A 20274-nucleotide genomic window follows, 5' to 3' on the forward strand; every position below is an offset into this window, starting at 1 on the left:
ATCTCGGAAGAAAACACCAGCAAAACGTATCTGGACGCGACGCAGATCGCGATCTGCGATGGCGGCGGCGGCCTGGGTTGGAGCAGGAAGGGGGGCGCAGGTCTTTTATACAGGAAGGCGACCAAGCCCGACGCACCTACCATCTGGAAATTCCGTAAACCCAACCAGAAGACGTCTACCGGTTGTACAAAACAACGCGCGAAGGCGTATTCCTGGAGAGAGGAAAGGGACAGAGGAGTCGCGCACTCTCGCTCGGCTGAGACTGAGAGAGCCGAAGGCAGAGGCATCCAAGACGGTGGCGGAAAATGGCGTGCGGTCTCCTGCCGCTGCTCCACACCCACCTCTCCCCTCCGCCTCGTTTCCTCCTGCCCTCCCTCGTCGCGCCCAGGACCCTGCCCCTGGCCCCTCGCCGGACCGGTGTTTCGCGGCACCTGTCCCCCGCCCCTCCGCGCTCGCTCCCGGACATTGCCGCGGCGGCGGCGAGCCTCCGGGACGCGGTCGCCGGCGCCTTCCAGGCGTCTCCGCCCACGTGGAGCTCGGCTGCCGCGACCAACCTCACCGTCTTCGTCGCGGGCTCGCCGCTGCTCCTCTCCGGCCTCTCCGCCTCCGGCTTCGCGGCCGCCTACGTCCTCGGCACCCTCACGTGGCGCGCATTTGGGCCCCGGGGCTACCTCCTTGTCGCCGCCTACTTCGTCGTGGTGAGTGGATCGGTTGCTGCTGCGCATCCATGGCGTAGGGTTTCTGAATTGCATGTCTGAGGTGCTGTGGTAAATCTGAAAATTCAGCAATGCGGCCGTTTTTGTCACGGTTTAGAATAACTATCCAGGGGTTGCCATCGACCGATGATCTTCATTTTTTAAGAGGGCATGTTTCATCGATGTTCTCTCCTCACAGCCCAGGAAATAATATTTTAGCGATTGCGTTATCTTCGGGGCTGTTTGGATTGCCCTTCCAAAATTTTGGTCGTTGACCAATGCCACCTCTGCAGATCCCTTTCGCACGCCGTCATTTTGGTAGGGCTGCTGTGGGCTGGGAGAATGTTTTCTAGTGTCTTTCAGCAGTTGATGCAAAATAGCAATTTCCCACACCCAAGTTTTTCAAAATTGTACTAAGAGATAAACTAGCTTCATAGAATTGATTACAGGCAAAATAGTTTCGTATTTCTGTCTCGCTCAAGTTTGTACACGAATTGACCGGAAATCTGAGTTACTCTAGATTCGTACCCATGGAAATCTATAGATCAGTGGTGGAGATAGAATCTTTTCAAAGCCTAGGCAAATCGCAATCCGGAGTGCCTAGAAAGCTAGAATGCCATTTTAGGTGCAGTTGCTGTGACATTAACCGAGGTTAGGTAGATCATCCTGCTGCCAGCAATCTGGAAAGGAAGGTTTCACCTCCCCTGCTATAGGGAGAGAAACGGGCTAGTAAGGGGGTCGTTCTTTTCCATATGCTGCTTATGTATGAAATAGGGATAGTCTTGATTTGGCAATCCTGCCAGTTAGGAAATCAAGGATTTGCCAAAACGTCCAAACTTCCTTTATTTGTTCTGCCCTTTGAAACTGCAGATGAATCACGAATGAGTGATCATTGCATGTTTTAATCTTCAAATCAGGTGGAGGTTGTCCATAAGAGATACACTTTTCTGCAGTTTATGATTTGCCCTTGGTAAAGGAGAATTGAGATTGGTATTTCCTGTGAAATTATTTAAACATGTATTGCCATAAAATAATCATAATGTATGATTATTTTGTTCATTGATGAGCAATGTTTGCTGTGCAACTTCCACTGCCTGTTCAGAAAGCAAGCAATTCTAAATTTATGGATGTATGCGTTATGTTGATTGTAGGGCATAGTTCCATGACCCTCCTTCCTTAGGCTGATTGCACTACCTGATAAAGGCATCATAATTTATGAATGTATGTGTTCAGTCTTGGTTATTCATTTTGCTTTTGATACACAGGGCACAGCAGTCACCAAGTTAAAGATAAAACAAAAAGAAGCTTTCGGGGTGGCCGAGAAAAAAGGAGGAAGGAGAGGGCCTGGTAGTGTTATTGGTTCTAGTGCTGCTGGTTGTGTCTGTGCTCTCCTATCAGTATATAATGTGGGTGGTGGAGCATTAGGGGAACTCTGGACACTTGGATTTGTTGCTAGTTTCTGTACTAAACTCAGTGATACGGTTTCCAGTGAAATAGGGAAGGCATATGGAAGAACAACGTAAGGTCCCTGTCACTTACCACTCTATTTGCATGACCTTTAGATAGTTGATGGTTTATTTGGTGCTTGCCTGTGCAAGCTTAGTAAATTGTACTCCTAATTGTTGAAGTTTCAATACCATACTTAGAGCTCAGTTTTGTTCTTTTTGTAGAGTAGGTACCTAGTGACAACATTTAAGGTTGTTCCAAGAGGTACAGAAGGTGCAGTCAGTGTTGAGGGCACTCTTGCTGGAATTGTAGCATCAATGTTTCTTGCAGGGATTGGTTATATTCTGGAGCAGGTAAGCAAAATTTCAAAATTATGTACTATGGACATCTTCTTCAGTTATTTAACTATAATCAGACTTGCATGTGTCATGTTGTTTATATTCCTGCTTTCTCATGCTCTTATAATCTGATAGTCAATGGCTAGAACACATACTAGAGCAACGTTGGGAGCATAAGACCTGCAATGCTGAGCTCCTGGCATATGACACCTAGGAGGCTAGTAATCACAATTTTGATATGAAAGTGGCAGTAATTATGTACTTTTACCTTGGACTGTAAATCAGGAATATGGTTATTGAAAAAAACTGCTTTGTTTCACAGGTAAATCTACCACAAGGTGTGGTATGTGTTCTTGCATCCCAGATTGCAAATTTTGGCGAGAGTTTGATTGGCGCAACACTGCAGGATAAGGAAGGTTTTGAATGGGTGAGCCTGAACTTTCGGATGCTGAATACTGATGCTTTAAATACAATCTTGTTAAGATATTACTACTAACCTGTTTGCCTTTTGTATTTTGCCTAAAAGAATATTTAGGGCCTCTTTTGATAGAAGAATTTCATAGGAATTTTGGAGGATTCAATCCATGGGCATTTCTCCTATAGAAGCCCTTTGGATCATAAATGGGTTCAACAAATTTCTATGGAATCCATAACTATACACTCCATTCCATAGGAATCTCAACATGAACTCAGACCTCATTTTATTTTTCCTTTGAGAAGTCCAATGCACTTGCACTCTATCTCTCTCTACCCTCTCTCCTCAATCCTCTAAAATTATTGTGTTTATTTCCTGTGCGCCATCCAAAGATACCTCTTATAAAATTGACGTGTTTCGAAATTCAGTAGGAATTCATAGTACATGACATCAATCTTACATTTTCCCTATCCCTACATTTTCAAATTCCTGCAATCCAAAGAAGCTCTTATTTCCCCTAGTAAGCTGTGTTTGCCTTTTGTGTTCTGTTATACTCTCGTTGTTGAAATTTCAGCCTCTCATATTTGCATCACCATATTGGTCTGCCTGAACACTGTGAGTACCTAGATAAAGTCCCCTTTTGGCATTGTGATGGATTGTGATAATGTTATTTGGTTGGACTCCTTTTGGAATCTGAGTGTTGGGCTGGCTAGATTGTTCTTAATCTACTACATCCGTTCCTAAATATAAGTCTTTTTAGAAATTCCACTGGAGACTTCTCCCTTCGTCCTGATTTACTTATCGCACAAATGTATAAAATTGGATGTATCTAGAACTAAAATACATTTAGATACATTCATTCTTATGACAAGTATTTCCGAACGGAGGGACTACATGCGGAGCAAAATGAGTGAATCTACACTTTAAAGTATGTCTATATACATCCGTATGTAGTCCGTACTGGAACCTCTAAAAAGACTTATACTCCGTCTGTTCCTAAATATAAGCCTTTTTAGAGATTCCAATATGGACTACATACGGATGTATAAGTGAATCTACACTCTAAAATAGGACTGTATAGATCCGTATGTAATCCATATTGAAAATCTGTAGAAAAGATTTATATTTAGAAATGAAGGGAGTATATTATTATTGCACTCTGAAACACACGAGATCAAATGTTAGAAGACAACTATTGCACTTTAATCTGATCTACTCCCTCCGTTCCTAAATATAAGACCTTTTAGAGATTTCACTATGAACTACATACGGATGTATATAGACATATTTTGGAGTGTAAATTCACTCACTTTGCTTTGTATGTAGTTTATAATCGAATCTCTAAAAGGTCTTATATTTAGGAACGAAGGGAGTACCAAACAGAGTAAGATTGAGAGCTATGAAAAATAAGTACAGACGTCACAACAATCGCAAATTGCCCAATGCCATAGTGGAATTTTTCAAACAGGGGAATCTTGCATGTGCCGGTTATACTTATCTCTTTTGGACAATCTTCCTCTCTTTGTACTCAACATGCATTCCTAGGTCGTTTGTACCCTAAATGACAGGCGGGCATTTTTCAGTGAATGTCATGGTGTAGTTGCCATCATATAACCCCCATTCGCTGGTGCTTGTCTCTGTAATGTAGTTTCATGAAGGCCTAAACGATATATCAGCCTATGGCGTAACGCAAATGCCATTGTAATAAATAAATTAATAGGTCTATTTTTTGGCATTGGCTGAACCAGTCGATGCATAATCTAGAAATGCATCTTTTCGAGGCTTGCGGGTGCAGAATTTACCAATTTAATATCCATGTTTCTGTTACGTTAGGCTCAGTATTAGGCATGTAAAATGAACGCCGGAATTATCGATGTCTGTGCAGCACTCTTGATCCCTCTTCTCTTAGGTGTGCCAAGTAAAACCTCAGGCTAATTAGATATGGAACATCCAGTCAACAGAATTAGTGTAGGCCCTTGTCTCCCGGACAATAACCAGGAATTATGGTGTCATCCGCGTTGATCTCCACAGCTCCACTCCTATTCAAGCTGTTCTTTGGTTTACTGTTCCAGGGTCACATTATCTGCACATTATTTATATTGTTATGTTGATAACACCAGGGGTTTCCCACAAAGCTAAAAAGTGATTATCTATTTCTCTATGCAGCTGAACAATGATGTTGTCAACGTGCTCAATATCTCCGCCGGCGCCGTTTTGTCTGCTCTAATGCAGCAGTTACTCGTGAGCTGGCGCTCATGATCCTTCTTTCCTGACTTCTCTGCAGTGCATCCGCTCTCACAGTCTCTTAGGATGAGTGTGGTCTGGGTGAGTTGATGCAAGTATGAGTCAAGATGTGTGTTTGGTTGATTGTACGAATATGGTGCATGAGACATGCTGTATAAGACAGACGTTGATTGGTAGGCTGCATCAATACTTGTTTTCTTTGTCTACCAGAGACACGGCAAACCTGAATTGAAATCAAACTGAAATCTGAGGTGAAAATTAATGGAGACAACAAAAACAAGTAATTCCTTGGCGTACTAACAACTACTCCCTCGGTTCCAAAATAAATGATTCATTTTTGTACTAACTTTAATACAAAATAGAGTCATTTTTGAGTCACTTATTTTAAGAGGGAGGGAGTATTTGATTTCAGTTTGGAGACAAAGAAAATAAATCTAAACTGAAATGTGAACTGAAATCAAACTCCCTAAAATTTTCTGTGTACCAGATTTTAGTTTGGAAGTAAAACAAATTTGAACTGAAATCTAAACCAAACTGTAAGAGGGAGTGGGAGACCACTGTGGATGGGGCTTTGGCGAGGAGATGGCCGTGGCGGACATGGGTTAATGGGAGGACATGCTAGCGCCGGAGATTCAACTGCAGTAACTGGATTGGCGGCGGCGACATGGTTCAAGGGTAGAGATGGGGAAGAAACGCGGCGCTGGTTGTGGATCGCGACGCGCAAGTGCTCCCTCTCCCTCACCCTTCTTCCTCTCGGGCGGTGGCGGGCGGCGTGGCGAGCTTGTCGGCAGGCGCGGGTGTGCGTGAGGACGGCGAAGTTCGGTGACCGCGGAGGAGCGTCGACGACGTTGTCATCCGGCGAGGGCGTGAAGGAGCTTCAGCGACGTTTTCATCCGGCGAGGGCGTGTGGAGGCGTGCTGACGGAGTCATCCACGTGCGAGGATGTGGAGAAGCGGCGTTATCCTTCGACAAGGACGGCGACGGCATGGAAAGACGATTGGGGTGAGTTGGATAGTAGACGACGAGGCGGAGTGGTGGACTGCATCGCGGGTGCAGGCAAAAGGCAAGAGCGAGCCTGCATAAAAGAAACGCTCCGATCCTACGTTAACTAAACATGGACTATTTTGCATCTCGGATGCGAGCCAGGTGAGAACCACCCAACCAAACACGCCCTTAGTGACATACATAGATGGCTGCTGGCATTGGCTTGTAGGACCCGCGATTGAGTGTATGCACGTCCGTGTATGCAAGTTGCTTTCGTTGTTACGTGATTCTCCTTTGTGACACGTCTTCATGTGCTGCTAATCTGAGCTTACTAGCATCGATTTGTGAAGGAAAATTCTCTGCCGAAGCCTTTCTTGTTCCAGAGATACCGAGCTGGCTGGCGTGCAAAGTGTACTAGCTAGTAGCTAGCCGTACCTATACTGCTGTGATCTCCAAACAATGCTCTCATCCTAGTTAAAATTAGCCCGTGACGGGACTTGTTGCACGGTTTATGATCCATGATCGCGAGATGATAAAGGTGCAGCTCCACGGTTCTTGTCAGCTGCAAACCTCACATCACATGTCGCCTTGCTTTTGTAGGGAATCCTAAATTGATCGATCGTGTCAACCTGCCATACGGCGGACATGCACCGATGCCCGCGCTTCCCACTAGTGGATGAGCCAGACATATTTACGTCACGTTGGCCAGGGCGTGTTGTCACGGCACACACATGAGTGAGGGCTTGATGGTATGGCGCGCATGGTACTACTGCAGGCCATAGCCTCGTACGACCTCACTTTTGTCCCACCACGCCTTGGTCTGTGGGCTAGATCATGCATTGCTAGCAGACTAGTAGTAGTAGTACTATGTTTTCCTTGCAGCTGTGTGACTTTCTGTCTCATCGGCCCTTGCTTTTGCTTCTGCTTAGGTTTGTTGCTATCGACTGGAGACATCAAGAGCATCTCAAAGTAGTTGTCTATATAGACGTCTATATTAGTTTTTCCTGATATGAGTTCAAAACAAGCGTTTAACAGTTTGTTTATATGGTCGTTCAAACATGCATATCTTCTAAATCGACCTCGACAATGTCCATGCCTGGATAATGTGAAGGCGTTGCCTAACTCCACTACAGACACGATTTCTTCCTTTCTTAATCAGCGGCCCACCGCTCATGGTCCCTATATATAGACGTTCTAATGTAAAATTGGACGTGTATATGAGAAAAAAAATCTAAACCATTGTTTATATGAATATATAGACATCAAAATATACACATGCTATTGAAGATGCTTTAATGGAGGTAATAACATTACAGGTCCTAAAACTTGCACGACATGTGAGGCTTTAGTCCTAAAACTTATATGAAGATGAACTAACTAGTTTTAGAACTTAGACCAACCAAACGCAACCACTTGGCGCCAGCATGGTGGAGACAGTCAACGATGGTGTTTTTGCATATATCCCCTTGCCATTTGTCTAATTCAACCCGCATTACACAACACATGAATTAATTTATGTGTTGTAGATTTGGAATTCTCCTTCGTGTACTCCCTCCTCTGCTACTCATTCCTCTGCTACTCCCTTCTCTATTCCCGGCTCTCTTCCTCACTGCCGCCGTCCAGGCCGCCACCGTCATCCAGCCAGCTCGCTGGCATGCCTTCCTGGAACGACCAATACAACTTCTCGTCGGACGAGAGCTCCGTCACTAGCCAGGTTGACATCTACCTCCGACAACTAGGGTTAGTCAAATTGGGGATTTGTACTGAGCTGGTCTGCTCTAGTTCCACGTGCCACCATTTCTTCTCGAAATTGAGAGGGTTGGCTACAGATCTACCTACTAGATGAACACCTTGTCGCGTGTGAGAAATTTGTAGCATTTGATTCACTGGATAGTGGTAGGAGATTCTTGGGTCGTGCACAAAAGGTTGGTGCATTTTGAGTTAACTGAAAATTCAGTTAGCCCATCAATTTCAGTTTGCATGCTATTGCCATTTAAGAGGAGATGTGCTAACTATATCTACAATTATTTGAACTTTGTTTAGTGTTCAAAGTTAACTGAATTTTTTCATGTAACTCAATTTTATTGATTTTGCTTAGTTCTTGCAATCAACTAAATTTTGTTCATTGTTAAGAGCTAATTTTCTTTCAACTGAATTGCTAGGAAGGACCTAAATGCCCCTTTGTGAAGTGGGTTGACCCTGAGTAGCCTGCCCGTTTGAAGATGAGTCTAGCTAGGATCTGGGCATGTTTGATGATGAGAACAGTCTCAGGCTGAGGCACAATGTAGTTAATGCTGAAGAAAACTTCAGGATTATGCGAGAGAAGGAAAAGATGGAGAAATAACTGAGGTTTTTTAAGGTTGATTTTGCTAAGATGGTGGTTGATAAGGAGCAGGCATTGACAGAACTAGGAAATACACAGCTAGCTCTGAGTGGCCTAAAGCAAGAGCTTGAGAAGAAGAGTCTATGTGAAAAATCTGCCGCAAACATTCATCACGTGTTGAGGGCCAAGGCAGAGAAAGATAAGGACCCGATGAAGCAGGAGAGGGACAATTTCATTAAAGAAAGAAGAAACTCCTTGAAGATAGGGACAATTTGGTGTTACAAAGAGATGAGTTGAAGAAAGAGAAGAAGTTGGAGTTCATGATTGGAGATATGTTCAAACATAAGGAGGAAACCAAGGACAAGATATGGAAGCTTAAGGAAATCCTTAATGAATTTGAGTGATTGAATGGTGTTCCATAGTTCGTAGCTCTTAATTTGTTGAACTTAAAGTAATTTGTGTACTGAAGTGCATTATGTGTTTGTGAGCTAAATTGGTCTCACTATTTAATACTCCCTCCGTCCCAAAATTCTTGACTTAGGTTTGCCTAATAATGAATGTACCTAAATACTAAAACATGACTAGATACATTTATATTTAGACATATCTAAGATAAAAAAAATTGGGACGGAGGGAGTAGATCACTAAATTTGATTGTCAACTAAATTTGTGTCATTGTTCTTGTTAACTGAATTTATTTGAGTTAGTTAACTGAATTTTTGACAGTGTTCATTGTTAACTAATTGTTTGACAGTGTTCATAGTTAACTGAATATTTGACAGTGCTCAAAGTTATCTGAATTTTTGATAGTGTTCATTGTTAACTAAAAAAATCAGAGTGCTCAAAGTTATGTGGATTTTTGACAGAGTTCATAGTTAAGTGAATTTTTTAGAGTGCTCATAGTGTACTGAATTTTTGACAGTGCTCAAAGTTAACGGATTTTTTTGACAGTGCTCAAAGTTAACTGATCTTTTGACAATGCTCATAGTTAACTGAATTTTTGACAGTGCTCAAAGTTAAGTGACTTTTTGGGAGTGCTCATATTTAATTGAATTTTGACAGTGCTCAAAGTTAACTGAATTTAATCATGTTAGCTGAATTCATCAAGTTAACTGAATTAATCGAGTTAACTGAATAAATCCAGTTAACTCTGACTTTTCTGCTATTTGGCTTGCTGTTTTTGCATGCTATCCTAACTGGATTGAGATAAGTGTCAGCAAAGAAAGTACCTACTCATGCATTTCCTAAACTAACCATGCTATTTTGATACAATGTAGTGCATGTACCTACAACTTGTTGCATGCTATGTTAAGAAACTTGTACACATGGCATATCATGTTGTAGCAATTGAGCTCATGCACACAGAAACAATCTGACCTAACATCGGCAACACATAGCATAGCATTAGCAAGGAACAAATCAATATTACATATACATAGCAACATAGGAACATAACATTTCAGAGAGTTAAGATGTTCAACTAAAACATAGCAACATATCAAAGCTAGGTCTTGCTTCACATCACTCCATTACAGATAACTTTGTGCTGAAATATACAAGCACACCTAACCAAAATAGATCTAACTTATATGCTAAAATATACCAACATATCTAACCAAGACACTACTACTTATAACTTATATGTTGTAATATAATAACATACCTAAATTGTTCTTCAACAGTTGTAATCGTTCAGTTCTTCTTGAGTAGCTCCAGGCGCTCTGAGCGGTGCATCACTTCCACCGCAACCGGACTCTTATTTGACCCTCTCCTCTTCTTCTTGACCCCCTCTTGTTCCTCCTACACCTCCTCCTTTATGATGATCGACGCATCTGGAACCTCCGGCAACTCCTCCACGTTAATGGGAAGGTTCTTGTCACCCTCTTCGGCAGCGACGGCTAGTGAAACCATCTGCACCTTCGGCTCGTTGTCGAAAAGGACAATCACCTCCTCCTTCTGCTTGCAAGATGAGTCGCTATCTTGATCGTAGCCAGAGTCATCGTCCATGTCATTGGAATCCAACGACTCGTCTTCAGAGTTGTCATTGGGGAGGAGGACCTCAGGATTGAAGCGGTCCCAATAACGCGTGTTGACAGGCGCAAGGAGGGCGACGACGACTTCGATGATGTCCTCCGTCCTTGATGCAAGGCGGGTAGGATCCAATTGCGGTGGCGTCATCTTGGAAGAGCGATACATCCACCATTAGGCGCGCTTCTTCGAGCCGGGGAGCGCTAAACCTCCCTCGTTGCTCACAGGAGGACGACAACCGGAGGGACATCGTAGCCCTTGGGGAGCGCATGAAACTTCTTGTTGTCGCGCATGACCTTAATAAGGCCACGCGCATGGTTGCGCATCATCTCGGCGCATGGGAACCACCGCACAACTTTTCACGGATTTCCTTGTCGTTGTCGGCCATATCTTTCATGGTCTACTGCCAGCCTAGGCTCTTGTCCATGGTGCCGGTGATGGCATGGGTGGTCGACGAGGGTTTTCTATGGCGTGGTGGAGTGGGGAGAGATGAGTGGTGAGATGGGGAACGGTGGAGTGCGAAGAGACATGAGTAGGAGGGGGTGGTGGGTGGACGCGTATTAAAAGTCGTGGGAAACCCAAACATCCAGTGTTTAGCAATGCACGCTCGCTGCACAGCGTGTGCAACGCACGCTAGCATGTCTAGTATGTTAAACAAGCAACAAGTTGTTATCAAACTAAGTAGTACCAATCTAGAAAATTCCTATTGTTATCCCACTAGCACTGTGAACAACATATCAAACAAAAGGTCCTCGGTTTGAGCCCGAGGCCTACCATTTGCTTTTTTGTTAACCTTTATAAATTCAGTTAACTAGAACATTAGAATGGAGCTATAATATTAAAATTCAGTTGGAAACATAAGATTCATCCTGAACATTGAACTAACCACATCAAATTCAGTTAACCATATATCTCCGCCACAATATTTTGTTACAAAAAAGGCAATGAATGACATTGTTTGTCAGCAAAAAATATGGTAATGAATGCCACTGTTTGCCAACAAAAAAGGGGCATGCAACCGTGCTTAACATAAAAAAGGCCAGTTTATGAGTTACATCATTGTAGGCCTTAACAAAAAAATGTCACTAAAAATTGCCATTAGATCACGGCTCATGTGCTTCCTCTGGCAGGACACAATCTTTAGGAGGAGCATTGAGATTATGAGTTTGGCTCCCCAAGTCTTCTCCAAATAGTAACCAATATGCCCTCTACCCTGGAATACTCCCCCCACCATATGGATTTCTTCCTCCACTCCATGGAGCTTCATATGGAATTCTTCTTCCTTTGCCTCTCCCTGCATTTGCATTTCTTGCTCCTCTTCCTCTCCAAGCATGTACATTTGTGTCTCCTCTTCCAGATGTTTTCCCTGCACGTGCATCTACATTTCCGCCTCCTCTTCCTCTCCCACCATCTGCATTTCTACCACCTCTTCCCCTATGACCATCCACATTTCTTTGTCTCTTCCTTCCTCTTCCCCCGTGAGCAGCTCGAGAACCTTCTCGTGTTTCAGCTCTTGTGGTTGCCCTTGTCTACCTTGCTATGTTCATTTCTGTGATCATCCTTGGCTGAGGTATTGCAGCACGAGCAGCAATAACAAATGAAGATTGCTCTCGCAGTGGGCCTTGAACCCTTTGAGGAGCTCTTCTTGCAAGCTCTCTTTGAGCCATGTTGAACACCATACTTTTTGGTGACTCAGCTGGATCTGACCTAGGATCCGGCTGGTTAGGGAAGATGTTCTGCACAAGACATATTTAGTTAAATTCAGTTAAGTTCGGGTAGTTTTAGAGAAGCACAGTTGTAGCTAAATGCAATTAAGTTCAGGTAGTTTCAAAGAAGTAGAATTACAACTAAATTCAATTAAGTTCACGTAGTTTCGGAGAAGCACAATTGCAGCTAAATTCAATTAAGTTGACTTAGTTTCGCAGAAGCACAATTACAACTAAATTCAGTTAAGTTCAGGTACTTTCAGAGAAGCACAATTGCAACTAAATTCAGTTAAGTGCATATACATGAAGAAAAGTTGGGTCATCATAGTTTTCATCAACCACCTCTACCCCTTCTTGAATTTGAGCTTCCTCACATGTGTAATGCCCCTTTTTGTTGTGATCAGCTCTCCCACAGATTGAGCAGTGCATTGTAACACCTTTTCTGTTCAAAACCCCAACACTAAGTAACAACCCGAGACCGATTCCTTCCATTATTGTTAACATGATGTAGTTTGCTGCATTTAAATTTTGCATTACATCATTTCATCATGCCATCATGTCATTTTTTTCTAACTCAAGTAAATAAATTGCATATGTCTTTGATCTATTTAAATTGAGGGATTTCACATGGTGACTTCTCTTTATAATATATCCTCCCAATATTATTAGGGAGCTATAATAAAATATTCCAACCTGTAATTAACCTGAACGCACTTGCAAAATAAATCCCATGCCTTCTTCTACTTCAAGCTAGACCTATAAACGTCGCCGTAAGTCTTCCTGCATTTTGTCGAGGCTCCACCAAAAAGCTCACCGTTTTTTGGACCTTCCTAGCATCTAATTCCAATTAAAAACCATTGGAAGAGAATTCAAATGAGTTTGTATTCAAACCTTTCAATATGTCTCGTTGCAATTTTTCTAGATCAAGCTATTTTTTTGTGAGTCCGGGAAAATCAACCCCTTCCTATTCCTTCTCCACTCCTTTATTTCCTATCTTTTCTCTTGCTATTTATTTTTTCTGTTTATGGGGGAATAAGAGAAATATGAGAGAGAGAAGAGGCTGCAGCCCGCCCCATTTGACCTTCGAGCCTAGCCGAACCCCTCCTTAACCCTAGCCCATCCCGAGGGAAGATCAAATCCTAGGGGCCAATCGATCCGTGTCCTCCACTCCTTTATTTCCTATCTTTTCTCTTGATATTTTTTTTTCTGTTTATGGGGAAATAAGAGAAATATGAGAGAGAGAAGAGGCTGCAGCCCGTCCCATTTGACCTTCCAGCCCAGCCGAACCCCTCCTTAACCCCAACCCATCTCGAGGGAAGATCAAATCCTAGGGGCCAATTGATCCCTGTCTTCCACTACCTCGATCCTATCTCCCCCTGACGGTGCCACCAATACACGCACTCCCACGCGATGCACGCACACACACATCATGGTGTGGAGACACAATGCTGCCCAAGAAGCCACTAGGGCCACTGTAATATCCTCACGCACTCGCACAATGCAAGATAACGTGATTCCACTAAGGGACCCTTGAGGACAGACACTGAACCCGTACAAATGGCAACCCTTGGGTGTGGTCACCAAACCCATTTGGCAACCCTTGGTGGCGATCACGGGAACCCGTACAAAGTTCTCGGGGCAATCTCCACAACCTAACTGGAGACCCCGACGCTTGCCCGGAGCTTTACACCATAAGGATTGAGCTCCAAGGCACCACCAAGCTTCTAGGACGCCAAAGCACCCAAGATGAACAAGCTGTAGGGTATCAAGCACCCAAGAGTAATAAGCTTCTCAAACTTCACGTCCATGTATCACCATGGAGAACTCAAACTGATGCAATTAATTCAATGACAAGAACGCACGAAGAACTCAAAGATCTAATCCCTCACATTAAAATCCCTCCATAACAACAAAAGATATGGAGGAATATGAGAGGAATAACAAGGATCTCACAAAGAACTCAAAGATCTAGATCCAAGGGGTGCCCCTCACATAGAGGAGAAAATGATTGGTGGAAATGTGGATCCAGATCTCCTCTCTCTTTTCCCTCAAGAACTAGCAAGAATCATTGGAGGGATTGATAGTTAGCAAGTTCGAAGAAGGTCGATAATGGGGGACAAACACCAGCTCAAAGGATAGGGTTCAATGGGGAAGAAGAGTCCCTTTTATAGGAGGGTAAAAATCCAACGGTTACCCCCTCAACCCGCACACAAGCGGTACTACCCCTCGAGAGAGCAGTACTACCTCCCATAAGAGGTAGCACCGCTAATGGGAGCGGTACTACCGCTCGGGCAGCAGAGCCAAAGATCGGAGGGTAGGCAGGCAAGTGGTAGTACCGTCGGAGTGGTACTACCGCTGCCAGGAGTGGTACTACTGCTGCTAGGGATAGTACCGCCTGCTACTACCGCTCACGATCTACACAGGATTCTAGCCCAAGAAAACATGGGAGGAAGTGGTGCGGTAGTAACAAGCGATACTACTGCTGGCAAGCGGTACTACCATGCTGAACTACCAGCAAAAAACCGCCCAGTCTAACACAAAAAGTGTCAAGACCCCAAGGAAGCGGCACTGGCCAGGGGCACTACCGCCCAAGAGCGGTACTACCGCTGGCCAGGGCAATACTACCGAAGATAATATGTAGTACCGTTACTAGGAGCGGTACTACCGTTGGGATCTATCCGGACCAGAATGGAAGCAACATATGAATGTAGGAACATGAGAACTGCCATAACTTCTATAAATGAGATATGAATGGAGCAAACTGAAGCTTGTTGGGTTTAGGATGATAGGAGAAAACTCAAACTTAAGAAGAGGCAGTATGAAAATGCCAATGATATAGAGATGTGAAACCTCTATGAATGAAGAATCGGTAAAAACTCCAACATTGAAAACATCATAAAATATGCTTATGGATTGTGTTCTCCATGAACTCAAGCTTGTCATGAAGATGGCCATAAGCTCTAAAAGTCACACAGAGAAACACCAAACAAGAACCAAGAAATATGATGCAAGGATGCAAATGGTTTGAGCTCTCAACGAACGATACATACAAGCTACTCACTTGAGAGCCCCCCTTGATAGTACGACAATCGTTCCTATAACCCGATCTCCCAACTACCACCATGAGACCGGTAAAATAGAAAACCTACCAAGGGAAACCTATACCTTCCACATAGTCCACTTGAGCTAGATAATGACGATCTTGACTTCCTCAAGATCGACCACCTTTCTTCATTGTGTTGGCTCGATGGAGACTAGTTGATTGCCCCCCATACTCCACTATGGGTGAGCCGCTCTTCGACACATCTTCACAAGTCCATTTTCACCAGAATGGATGGAAAACTTCAAGCATGATCTCTTCATGATGCTCCACTTGAACTTGCACACCGCAATTTTGATGACGATCACCATTTGATGTCATCCTCCATTGGTTGTATGAGATCTTCCTCTTGATGCAAGCCCATGGAAACATACCTAACCCCGCATAGAACTCTCATATAGACCATGTGTTAGTACATAAAGCGTAATGGACAATGCTTACCGTACCATGGGACCACTTTATCCTTCTCGGCACATATTCTATGCTTTGTGTGTTGATCAACTTGATTCACTCTTTGACCTAGTCTTGATCAACCTTGTATATTATCTTCTCTATGACAAATCTTTGTATAAAACCTTGAACACCACCTTGGTCACCATATAAACTCCTTGAAACCAACAGATGGACTTCAAGAAGTGTCGATGGACAAATCCTTCAAATATAACTTAAGGCAACCATTAGTCCATAGTGATTGCCATCAATTATCAAAACCACACATGGAGAAGTATGCTCTAACATGGAGGATTTGCTAAGGACTGTGAGGTGAAGCCCCAAATGAAGGAAAGAAATACATTGTCTCTTGGACTAATACTTTTACCTAGTATATTTCAGATATAGTCCAGAGAGAGGATTGACTAAGGATTGTGAGGAGAAGCCCCAATGAAGGAAATAAATAGGATTGGCCAAGCTTCAAGATTCAAGACTCTACATTTTATATTTTATGAGAAATCACATTTGAGTCCATAGGAAAGCCAATACTATTAAAAGGGGATGAGGTGGCTATGATGATCTAGTTGCTCAAGTGCTTAGAGATTAGCCACCAAAAATACTCATGAATTCTCCCAAAAATATTTAGTCAAGAATCCTAAATATGCAAAATTCGGTGCCACCAACTCATGTGTTTAGATCAAGATATTTCATTCCTACCATATGAATCTTGATTTCTAGACTCCACAAGTTGCTTTCCACCCAATCAATCTCTTCTAACCAAGCAAAATCTGTGAGAGAGTGATTGAGTGTTGAGGAGACTATCTTTTGAAGCACAAGAGCAAGGAGTTCATCATACTACCACATATATTACCTTTTGGAGAGTGGTGTCTCCTAGATTGTTTAGGCTTCACTTGGGGGCCTCCTACTTTGTGTTGTGGAGTTGAACCAAGGAGTCTATAAGGGCAAGGAGATCGCCTACTTCGTGAATATCTATCCCAAGTGAAGCTAGTCCTTCCTGGACGTAACCGTGGTGGAATAGACAAGGTTGCTTATTTGTGGACCCCTTGTGGGTGGAACCCTCCGTGGACTCACGCAGCCATTATCCTCTGTGGGTTGAAGTCTTCATCAACGTGGACGTGTGATAGACCACCTACCAGAATCACGCCAAAAAACTCCATGTCAATCTTTGTGTTTGCTCTTCCTAAACCCTACTCCTTACTTTACATGTGCATGTATTTACTTACCGTTGCTATACTCGTAGACTTGCATGTGTAGCGTGTGTTTGACTTACTATAAATGCTAAAATCTGCCAACAACTAAAATTGGACAAAGGCTAGGTTTTAATTTTGCAAGTAGTCTATTCACCCCCTCTAGACATCCCTTCTAGTGATCCCACAATTGGTATCACAACTTTTGTATCCATAGCCTTGGTTTTATCACCATTGGAGTAAGATGGATGTATCTAGTTTTGGGAATATTAGTTGTAGCATGCCTATTCTCAATGGGGAGTACTATAGTCAATGGAAAGGTGATTTGCTTGATATATTTGATAAATTCTATTTGAGAAAGTATGTTGAAAATCCCTATGTGCCTCTCATTGATCCCTTACATCCTACTCTTGAGGAATAAGTTAATATCCTTTGCAATCTTAAAACTATTAATCTCATCATTAGAGGATTGCCAAGAATTGTGATTAATCAAATGAACGACTTTGAGTGTGCTTACACTTTGTGGAAAGATATAATAATTATTCCTTGAAAAAGCTTGATATCATTTTCCAAAAATCTACTTTCTTACACAAAATGAAGCCCAATGATCCAAACTTTGACAATCATCTATTTGAGCTTTGTGGCCTCTGCTACCTCTTGAGCTTGCGTTGGTTTTCCCTTGAAGAAGAAAGGGTGATGCAACAAAGTAGATAAGTATTTCCCTCAGTTTGTTGGGAACCAAGGTATCAATCCAGTAGGAGGAACAAGCAAGGCTCCAATGGTAGTACCTCCACAAATATCAAACACTTCCACCCAACGCTATAAAGGGGTTGTCAATCCCTTCAGAGTTGTTTGCAAGGGTGAGATGTGATAGAGATAGATATAAATATGGATAGATCTGAAAGTAAAACTAAAGTAAATAAATTGTAGTAAAGAATTTTTGGTATTTTTGGTTTATAGATCTGAAAATATAATATGGAAGATAGACCCCGGGGCCATAGGTTTCACTAGAGGCTTCTCTCATAAAGGAAAATAATGCGGTGGGTGAACAAATTACTGTCGAGCAATTGATAGAAAAGTGAATAACCATGAAGATATCTAAGGCAAATATTATGCATATAGGCATCACGTCCATATCAAGTACACCGAAACGATTCTGCATCTACTACTATTACTCCACACATCGACCGACTCCTGCCAGCATCTAGAGTATTAAGTTCATGAAGAACAGAGTAACTCATTAAGTAAGATGACATGATGTAGAGGGATAAACTAAAGCAATATGATGAAAACCCCATCTTTTTATCCTTCATGGCAACAATACAATACGTGCCTCACTACCCCTACTGTCACTGGGTGAGGACACCTCAAGATTGAACCCAAAACTAAGCACTTCTCCAGTTGAAAGAATTACCAATCTAGTTGGCCAAACCAAACAAATAACTCAAAGAGACTTGCAAAGATATATAATCATGCATATAAGAATTCAGAAGAGACTCAAATAATATTCATAGATAATCTGAACATAAACTCACAATTCATCGGATCTCCACAAACACAGCGCAAAAGAGTATCACATAGGATAGATCTCCATGAAGATCATGAAGAACATGGTATTGAAGATCAAAGAGAGAGAAGAAGCCATCTAGCTACTAGATATGGACCCGTAGGTCTGTGGTGAACTACTCATGCTTCATCGGAGGGGCAATGGAGTTAATGTAGATGCCCTCCATGATCAACTTCCTCATCGGCAGATTACCAAAAAAGGATCCTAGATTGGATCTCTCGGAAACACAGGCTCCCGGCGGCGTAAAAGTATTTTCGTGGCTCTTTTTGGCGATACGGGAATATTTGGGAATTTATGGAACACGAATTAGGGTTAGGAGACCTGTAGGGGGCCCACAAGCCAGGGGCGCGACCACCCCCCTAGGGCGCGCCCTCCAGGCTTGTGGCCTCCCGGCAACTGCCTCCCCCCTACTCCAAGTCTCTTGTGTGTATTCTGGTCTAGAAAAAAAAATCTTTTCAGAGATTTTATTCCGTTTGGACTTTGTCTAATATTCCTTATGTGTAATATTCAAAAAGATAGAAAAAACAGAAACTGGCACTAGGCTCTAGATTAATAGGTTAGTCCCAAAAATAGTATAAAACAGCATATAAATGCATATAAAACATCCATATAATATAATAGCATGGAACAATAAAAAATTATAGATACGTTGGAGATGTATCAGCATCTCCAAGCTTAATTCCTGCTCGTCCTCGAGTAGGTAAATGACAAAAACAGAATTTTTGATGTGGAATGCTACCTAACATATTTATCCATGTAATATTCTCTAATGTGGCATGAATATTCAGATCCATAAGACATAAAAAAGTCTAATATTGACATAAAAACAATAATATTACAAGCATACTAATAAGACAATTGCTTCCTTTCAAAATAACATGGTCTTACAAAGTTATCCCTACAAAATCATATGGTCTGGCTATGCTCCATCTTCACCACACGACGTATCTAAATCATGCACAACCCCGATGAAAATCAAGCAATTATTTCACACTTTTTATGTTCTCAAACCTTTTCAACTCTCATGCAATACATGAGCGTGAGCCATGGATATAGCACTATAGGTGGAATAGAAAGTGGTGGAGGTTGCAAAAAGAAAGGAAGAAGATAGTCTCACATCAACTAGGCATATCAACGGGCTATGGAGATACCCATCAATAGATATTAATGTGAGTGAGTAGGGATTGCCATGCAACAAATGCACTAGAATTATAAGTGTAAGAAAGCTCAAAAAGAAAACTAAGTGGTTGTGCAAACGATGTAATCCCACTAGTTATATGAAATTGAGAACATAGGAGACTCTCTATGAAGAACATGGTGCTATTTTGAAGCACAAGTGTGGAAAAAGATAGTAACATTGTCCCTTCTCTCTTTCTCTCATTTTGTTTATTTTTTTGTTTTTTTGGATGTGCTTATTTGGCCTCTTTTATTTTTTATGGGCTTCGCTGGCCTATTTTATTTTTTTGTAAAGTCCGAAGACTCATCCCAACTTGTGAGGGAATCGTAGCTTCCATTATCCTTTTCTCACACAGGACAATGCTCTAATAGTGCAAATCATCACATTTTTATTTACTTACAACTCAAAGATAACAACTCGATATCTAGAACAAAGTATGACTCTATAAGCAATATGAAAGCGATGGCGTGTGTCCTAAAAACTAGACGGTGGTGTTGCATGGCAATATATCTCGGAATGGCTATGAAAATTCCATAATAGGTAGGTATGGTGGGTATTTTGAGGAAAATATATGGTGGCTGTTTTGAGGAAGGTGGGTTTAATGTACCGGCGAG

General features: G+C 42.4%; 1 protein-coding gene across 1 annotated transcript; it reads left to right on the forward strand.

Annotated features, from left to right (window-relative positions):
* Positions 1-235: 235 nt before the first annotated feature.
* LOC123444334 (protein VTE6, chloroplastic) lies at positions 236-5344 on the forward strand. The gene is made up of 5 exons (XM_045121020.1): positions 236-698; positions 1961-2214; positions 2371-2494; positions 2802-2906; positions 5061-5344. The coding sequence occupies exons 1-5, from the start codon at positions 306-308 to the stop codon at positions 5151-5153; spliced, it is 969 nt and encodes a 322-aa protein (XP_044976955.1). The 5' UTR covers positions 236-305; the 3' UTR covers positions 5154-5344.
* The last annotated feature ends 14930 nt before the right edge of the window (positions 5345-20274 follow it).

The sequence above is a fragment of the Hordeum vulgare genome, chromosome 3H (assembly GCF_904849725.1).
Source record: "Hordeum vulgare subsp. vulgare chromosome 3H, MorexV3_pseudomolecules_assembly, whole genome shotgun sequence".
In the NCBI taxonomy this organism is placed as follows: domain Eukaryota; kingdom Viridiplantae; phylum Streptophyta; class Magnoliopsida; order Poales; family Poaceae; genus Hordeum; species Hordeum vulgare.